At 33.8% G+C, this 8727-nt stretch overlaps 1 protein-coding gene across 1 annotated transcript; it reads right to left on the bottom strand.

Annotated features, from left to right (window-relative positions):
* On the bottom strand, nucleotides 1-5311 carry LOC126657524 (WD repeat-containing protein WDS homolog). The gene is made up of 5 exons (XM_050352229.2): nucleotides 5171-5311; nucleotides 4151-4865; nucleotides 2328-2429; nucleotides 987-1622; nucleotides 1-496 (listed from the first exon to the last, which is right to left on the bottom strand). The coding sequence occupies exons 2-5, from the start codon at nucleotides 4796-4798 to the stop codon at nucleotides 308-310; spliced, it is 1575 nt and encodes a 524-aa protein (XP_050208186.1). The 5' UTR covers nucleotides 4799-4865; nucleotides 5171-5311; the 3' UTR covers nucleotides 1-307.
* Nucleotides 5312-8727: the final 3416 nt, after the last annotated feature.

The following is an 8727-nucleotide window of genomic DNA, read 5'->3' as shown; positions in this document are numbered from 1 at the left end:
TACATAAACAGAACTATAAGTTGCCAAGAAAAATCTCTCTAGCAATGCTAGAAGTACAAAAAAAACGTGAATTTAACACTATCAATCATAGATATTCTTGATAAATATTCAGACTTTACCTTCTCCAAAATACCTGGCAAAATCAAGAGAAGCAAGCCAGGAACCTACAAGGAGTGGAGATTTACATGTTTCAAAATTGAGAAGGGGCAACAAGAAGCCACCACCACCATTTTACAAATCTACAAAAGAATGACAAAATCGATGAAGATATGTACGTGGTGCCTGAGTGCTGATCACTCTCGCGCCTTCAGACGAGCTTTTCGTGCTGTATGGTGTTCTTGGATCGGCTTGGTCCCCATATACGGATTGTTTGATCATCACTTGCTGATGCCAGGATTTGATGCCTTTTAGGGTTCCAGCTCACAGAGTTCACTGTCATTAGATGCCCGGATAGAACCTCAATTGGCTTAGGGTTTCCTCGATTCCATATGTACACCTGCCATTTAACATATTTTAAGTTTCCGTTTTCCTCGAGAAATAAAAAACTAACAGTATGAGAAGAGCTCATGCATTCGGTTCGAAATGAACCAAAACGAATTTGTTTTTTGTTCAAAACCAAACTGAACCACATTTTATGATATGTACAAACATTTGCAAACCAAACATGACTAGTTTCAGAGTTTTTGTTTGGTTAATTGGTTTGTACAAAAACTTAATTAAAACATTTTTACTATCAAAACCGAACAGAAAACTAATTCTTTTACAAAACTGAACCAAAAAAAATTTCGGTTCGGTTATTCGACTTAGTTCGGGTTCGCACACTCCTAGCTGGCATGCTCCTACTGTCAAACAGGTGCATCAAGCCATCTACTAAAAAACTGGGATATTTAACGACCCGCAATGACAAAATGACAACATTTTGAATTGTTTTGTTTAAAATATACTAGGACCAATGAACAATGTAGTTTTGGCAAAATGAGGCACACCTGTGAGTTTTCACTTCCACTGGCAATAAATGAACTATTCAATCCTCCAAAGCAGGAACGTATGACGTACTTGTGTTGTTTATGGCCTGTATATCTCAATGGTTTCTCCCATTTACCAGCAACATCCCACATATGGATCTCCTGGCTGTTGAGATTCACTATAAAGAACTTGCTATCATTGGAAATTGACAGAGAGGTGACCGGATGTTCCTCGGAGATGACGCGTTCGGCATTCGTGACCAAGTTGAATATCCGAATGTCCTTATCAGAAAATACACTTATAAGATGTTCCCCATCTGGGGTCACAGCAAGATCCAAAACCTTGGGCATACGCGTGCCCCTCCATGCTTTTATTTCGTTTCCATCACAATCCCACATGCAGATGCCCTTTTCCGGATCAGAACTGCCACATACAAATCGCTTTGAGTCTGGAAACCAAGCACATGTGCTTACAACGAAGCCAGGATCTCCAAATGTATGCTTGCATGTACCTGTTTCCACATCCCACAGCTTGAGAACTTCCGCATTTCCACATGTTAGCAACTTTGTATCATCAGGACTCCATGACACGAATGATACCGGATTTTGGTGGCTTCGCAACGTGCGCTTAGATGTTAGCCTCCCATCTTCCAGTACCTAGAAAAAGAGATCAAGAACTACAGAATTAGCCAAAACTAATAAATACATCTTTCAGCATAAACCCAAATAATAATTTCAAAATAATGTAAAAGGTGAGTTGCTTAATGTAAAGTATTTATTCAATGTAAGCTGAAGCTCTATAGAGTATGAAGCTTCTAAACTAAACATGAAACTTTGGAGCATGGAATTTTTTTCAGCAAAGCCACTAAAATGACTAGTCACTGGTCCTGAAAACTGACAGACCATTTACACTACCACCAGCCACTCAACTCAGGTAAACCCAAAACCAACTGTCCAATTTTTCTTCATCATTAGCTCTATGATGAATTGATTGGCGGAAGCTTTTTTATTCCATTACGCAAGGAAATAAACTAATCCGCTACCTCAACATGAGCTGCGTGGCAGCGTAGCCATATGCATGATTCTTTCTCATCTAGGATTACCAAATCTATGAAGATAAATTAAAAATACTAAGTGGTAACTACAAGAAAAAGTAACTTTTGTGGCTCTTTTCATGTCATTTAGTCTAAAAGCGAAAGATTTCTGGATAAATCAAAAGTAGATCCATCCAGATTTCAAACAGTATATATTCTCTTGCAAAATTTAGTTGCAAACACAAGCTTCTTTTAAGAAAAAATAATTTGAATCTGGTGCTTATGCTTCTTGTACGCATTTCCATGAAATAAAGTATAAGAAGGGTACCTGCCAGATGATGGCTGTGCAATCACTTGATGAAGAGGCCAAGTAATTTCCATTATTAGAAAATTGTATGAACCACACTTCATTCTCATGCTCAGTCAAAATCTACAAAACCAATAGACATTGAGGTTAAAAAAGAATAAGGTTGTATTACATCGTAGAACAACAACCACAGTCATCACCATAACATCAACAGCATGAACTATCATGCATCCCATCACAGCCTAAGTTTTGATGAGTGTTTAAACTTTAAAGCATATATGACGGTCAAGGACTGCTAAGCTAACACATAAGAAGAAAATATTCCAGAGCTATTATCTAATTTGGATGTGCACATCCTACCCCTCTCACCCAATCAAATAAAAGAAAAGTTTGCAATGTTGAAAAGGACATATGTGATCTAAGTGGTTGCTCACATGATGACCTTAATAACACTACTTACTAATATTCTCCAATACGGCTCTCCCAACTCAACTTCTTTATCAACATACCAGTCTTATTTTTCACCTTTAAGCACCTCATAAGGTTTGTAATGTCTCCAAAGGATATAGATAGAAGGATCTTTTCAAGTAAGAGCAACATAAACTTGCCACGGGTAATATTAAGAGTTAATTGCAAATTACTCAGGTAGTCTTCATTAGTTAAAAAGAAATAAAAGTATAGTCTTGATGATTTTTTACAGCAAGTAAAAGCTTGTAAAATGAGTCAGAGAAATCCCATTTTGCTAAGATAGAAAATAGCAAAGACTTAACAAGAGCTAAGAATATTCAACCAACCAAAGGTCTAGATCTACTAGTCACTTTGGTAATGATTGGAACCAAGCCTGCCCATCATTTACGTGTCCTCTACACTCTACAATTTCTATCATCTCCCACCTTTCAATATTAATTTAGTAAATAATGATCAATCTTTTTTAAAAAAATATACATAAAAAAACTGTATTAAGCATAAAGGGAAGACGCATTACTACTGCACTCTTTGCAAGCACAACTTCTTAGTTAGTTAGTTACTGTTTACATCAACATAACTTCTGATTTACTGTGTATTCTATGTACTTTTCATTGTTATAGATCAAGTACAAAGGTGAAATTCGATTTGAACAGTAAATTATGTTATTGTGACATAGATGTTGCAGGTTCACACAGCAGCAAGACCTCCCCAGCAAAACTAGGGAAACTGGCGTGCAACGAAAATGTCTCGCATTTTGCAAGGCATAAGACATGCCAATAGAGAAAGTTGACAGCTATAAACTAGCAACACTAGTAAAAATCATGGCTTGCCTTATGCAACTAAATTTCAAATGACAAATATGCACCGAGTGCACATATGAATTACAGACCTACACAGATACTAAATTTATAGGGGCAAATGAATTCATCTCATTTTAGTTCTCTGAAGTTTATTTCATGAAATGGAAGTTAGCATTAAAAAGATCCCAATAGACGCTATTAGAAGTTTACAGATCTAATACTTTGACAAGTTCAAGACATAAAAAAAATTAAAATTTTCACGATACTAAAAATAAATTTCCAGCTCCTATCTTAATCATTTGTTTTTGGCCATGGCCTAGGACAAAGACCCATGGTGTCCCACCAATTTTAAACCTTTTACACTATCAAACATTTGAAAACTCCAGTAAGTATGTTTAAAGCAGCAATTAAAAGTCTCTATGACTATGTAACAGCAGCAAAGTATATATATTACCTTAGTACAATGAATTGATAGAATGGATAATTTGTAATTTACTATAATTAGTTTTTAAAAACTAGTGTACACGACTAACATTTTTTAGAAGTAAAAATTCAATGGCAACCCAGAAAGCACACCTGAATAGTCTCAGTGGGAATCTGTTCTCTTGTACAGCAATGGTCTTCAAATAGTGAAATTGCCTCCTGTGAATTATGATACATGCATGAATCAACTTGAGCTGCAATAGCAGATTCAACCAAATGTTCTAACCTTCTTTCGGGCAGCACAGTTGGAGGAGGAAGCAATTTTTCCAGCTCAATCAACAACCGTTTCCGCATCTCAAAGATAGCATTTTCATCTACTTTACCTAGGTCCATTTCCTTCAAGCAAAGAAGACTATACGCAAGATTACGAATATTCTCCTTGCCTAATCGAAAAGCAGGAACCTGCTTCCGCAAGACAGCCAGCGCTTTAGTATCATCCCCACGACTCAAAGACTCCAATAAACATTGCTTAAACACAAGAAAAAAAGCTGAAGCTCTCGTCTCATCCACCAACTCCTTAACCGCATTAAGCGTATTAACGCACCCATTCCAATTCCCCTCGAGTATTTGTGACTCCAACAACTCGAAATCCATAGACTTGTATAAAATCCCGGATTCTAACTCCAATAAAGATGCGGATTTTCTATAACCCAGAGAATAAAGACTCTCAATTATAACTCTTACAAATTCACTTCTCTTTATCACACCTTTTCGACCAATTTTATTACCTGAATTCTCCATCAAACACCTTAATTCACATACGCTTTACCTCGATCATAAATTACGCCCTCTTGCCAGTAGATAGATTCTATTTAACAACAAGAAAAACAATCCATTCACAACATTATTCAAGAAAATTCAAGACCCAACAGTTCATTTATGATTTGTCATAAACCCAACAAAAACACTAAAAAAAATGGCTAAAGCAATAAACTTTAGCATTATAAAGAGAGCCCACATGCCTGGAAGACACTGATAAATATAGTAACATAAAATCTTGAAAACTTATATTTTCAAAATAAATACAGTACTTGGGAATTTAAAGCTAAAAAATGGGCAATTGTAGTTTCAAAAGAATGGTATTGTGTAGAGTGAGTGAGACAGAGAGCTGACCTTAACGGAGATTTTGAGAAGAAATTATTCATCCGTACAGAAGTAGTGTCCTGAGCTGGGATGGATTCGAATAAAGCCGAATTATTTTTGCAATTTTACAGGAAAAGCAAGAAGCTGGAAAGTTGATACCTAGAACAGTTTAATGAAACGATGTCGTTTTCTCTTTGTTTTTTTGGACAAAATGTTTGGAATTGGAATTGGAATTGTTATTCAATTTGTCTTCTATTCTTCCCATTCCAAAATACTAATAGAATTTATTTGGGCAAAAAGTACAAAATAACTATCATAATTTCTGATTTTGTACAAATATCACCCTATAAAAATAAAATAAAATATTAGCGCTCGTTTCAATTCTTTAATGCAAACAAATTCAGACAGTAACAAAGATTTAACTCTGTTATAGTTTAAGGTAAAATGTACAAAAAAAACTTTCATATATTTTGTTAGAAACAAAATTTTAATGAACAGCATTTACAAGCTTGTTGAAAGGAATATTTTTGTAAAATATTCATTTTTGCCAAAGAAGACACCTCATTTAGCAAGTGAATGTGTGCAACTTGATCACAAAGTCTAGTAACATGCTGAAAAGAACATTACTCTCATTCTAACTAGCTAAACAATCTTCAATAACGAGTTGAATATGATCAATAGCAACATTTATTTTTCTAAGTCGACCAATCACATTTGCAACATTAGATTCGCAAATGAGATTATAGTATAAAAGCATGGCGGCAATGTCCAATCCTAAATGAACAGCCCGAGCTTCAACAAGCTCTATGTTTGTAATTCCTTTCAAGAGCAACACACCACATTGAATAATCATGGCAAACTACACAAATAACGGAAAGACCACGCTAAAGTGAGAATGTTGCATCTGAATTAATTTTCAGAACTGAAGAGGGATGAGGCATCCATGCCTGGTACAAAGAAACACTATCCAGTATGTCAACTTGTTGAATTATAGAAGTACCTGAAATGAGGCTCTGAATACAGTTGAAATGGCCAGGGAAACCTGCTGTTATCATATACTAAATTATTCTGATCATTTAAGAAACCCTCCACCTTAGGGGGGATAGAGCAGAGCAAAATTTTATGCCAAATTATGTCTTCCTCTAATCCATTTGCCTGAATGGGTTGAGGTTGCCTTAACATCTCCACAACTCTTTAATATCAAGACTTAACGGAGAAGAAACCATCTTTACTTACAGGCCAAAACATCTTGTTTGGTGGTAGCCGATGACTTATAGGAAGTTAAAGAATATTGGTTATTTCTAGAGCCGGGAAGCAGTTGGTAATCTTTGCAACATCCCAGATGGAGTTGCCTTCGTTGTCTAACGCACCCCATTAATTTTCTTACAACTTTCTCAATTTAATGAGCGTTTGGTATGTATTTAAGATATTGTTTTTTTTTATCTTCATTGTATTTTGCTTCTATTCGTGATCAAAATCGATCCAAACTTTGCAAAATACCAATACTTGGATCTTGCGAAATTTCCATATAAACTTTAAATGAAAGAACATTTTCCGCATTGTTGATATTCGGATGTCTCGACATTTTTAAAGAGGTTAAACTGTTTGAGACAAAATGCGCTTGAAAAATTTAGAAGATGTTGCAATATGTTGTGAAATACTTTTATGAATATGAAATTTATTTACACAAAAAAAAGAAACAATGACAAAATTAACTTTGCGTTTAATTTCTACCGTGAAACAGTATGCATTATATTGTTTTCGACCGTTAAATTAAAAAGACGAAAGGTCGCATCACCTTTATGAAGAAATCATACAGGGACAATAATTACCTCTACATTTATTTTCTACCCTTAAACAGTATGCAAGATTTTTTTTTACCGTTACATTAAAAAGACAAAAGATCGCATCACCATTACGAATAAAAAAACAAAAACAATAGTTAATTTCGCATTTAATTTCTACCGTGAAACTGTATGCGAAATTTTTTTCGACGTTTAATTAAAAAGACGAAAGGTCGATCACCTTTATGAAAGAATCAAATAAGGACAATAAGTACTCTACATGGACAATAATTTTCTCTACGTTTATTTTCTACTATTAAATGATATGCATAAATTTTTTCATTGTTGCATTAAAAAGACAAAAGATCGCATCACCAATACAAATAAAAAAAAAACAAAAATCTGCATTTAATTTTTATCGTGAAACAATTTGCGGGATTTTTTTTACCGTTGAATTAAATAAAAGAAAGGTCGCATCACATTTATGAAAGAATTAAATAAGGACAATAATTACCTATACATGGATAATAATTACCTCTACATGGACAATAATTATCACTATATTTATTTTCTACTGTGAAACGATATTCGGGATTTTTTCACCGTTGGATTAAAAAGACGAAAGATCATATCACCTTTACGAATAAAAAAACAAGAACAATAATTAACTCCACATTTAATTTCTACCGTGAAACAGTTTGCGGGATCTTTTTTACCGTGAAATTAAAAAGACGAAAGGTCGCATCATCTTTATGAAAGAACCAAATAAGGATAATAATACTTCTATATGGACAATAATTATCTCTATATTTATTTTCTACTGTTAAACGTTATGCGGAATTATTTTACCGCTCGATTAAAAAGACGAAAGAATACATCACCTTTATAAATAAAAAAACAAGAACAACAATTAACTACATATTTAATTTCTACCGTGAAACCATATGCATATTTTTTTTGAAAGTTAAATTAAAAAGCCGAAAAATCGCATTATCTTTATGAAAGAATCAATTAAGGACAATAATTATCTCTACATTTATTTTGTACTGCTAAATGGTATGCGGGAGTTTTTCACCGTTGGATTAAAAAGACGAAAGATCGCATCGTTTTTACGAATAAAAAAAATAAAAAATAATTAACTCCACATTTAATTTCTACCGTGAAACAGTTTGCGGGATTTTTTTTCGAATGTTGAATTAAAAAGACGAAGGGTCGCATCTTTGTTGTGAATGAATTACATAAGGACAATAATTACCTCTATATGGACAATAGTTATCTCTACATTTATTTTCTACCGTTGAACGTTATGCATGATTTTTTTCACTGTTGGATTAAAAAGACGAAAGATCACGTCACCTTTACCAATAAAAAAATAAGAAAAATAATTAACTCCGTATTTAATTTCTACCGTGAAACCGCACGCATGGTTTTTTTTTTTTTTACCTTTGAATTAAAAAGACGAAAGGTCGCATCACCTTTATGATAGAATCAAATAAGGACAACAATTATTTTTATGAAAAGAAAAACAACAATAATAATTACCTTCTTATTATTGTATACTAAAAAGTCCTTATAAATTGGTATTATTTCAAAAATTAATATCTAACGCTCTACAACACTCTTCTTGTATACTAAAAGATCTTTATCAAAATGAATTTTAATTTTGGCGGTCCAATAAGCTCATCAAGTTCATCTTCTGATGATGATAATTCGCTTGGATTATCAAACGAGTGATATCAATCAATGTTACATATTCTAGCAACTAATAATATTATGAGCAACTATTATCTAACTACACAAAGC

Source organism: Mercurialis annua, linkage group LG7 (genome assembly GCF_937616625.2).
Source record: "Mercurialis annua linkage group LG7, ddMerAnnu1.2, whole genome shotgun sequence".
NCBI lineage: Eukaryota > Viridiplantae > Streptophyta > Magnoliopsida > Malpighiales > Euphorbiaceae > Mercurialis > Mercurialis annua.
Note: the sequence above shows the minus strand (reverse complement) of the source record. Positions and strands in the feature narration are given on the sequence as shown.

Bases quoted from the DNA above. Each gene is read 5' to 3' on its own strand.
- LOC126657524 (XM_050352229.2), bottom strand. From the start codon at position 4,798: ATGGAGAATTCAGGTAATAAAATTGGTCGAAAAGGTGTGATAAAGAGA. The intron at 2,430-4,150 runs GTGTGCTTTCTG...TTGGTTTTGTAG, and splicing joins TTCCCACTGAGACTATTCAG to ATTTTGACTGAGCATGAGAA. The intron at 497-986 runs GTGTGCCTCATT...GTTAAATGGCAG, and splicing joins GTGGAAGTGAAAACTCACAG to GTGTACATATGGAATCGAGG.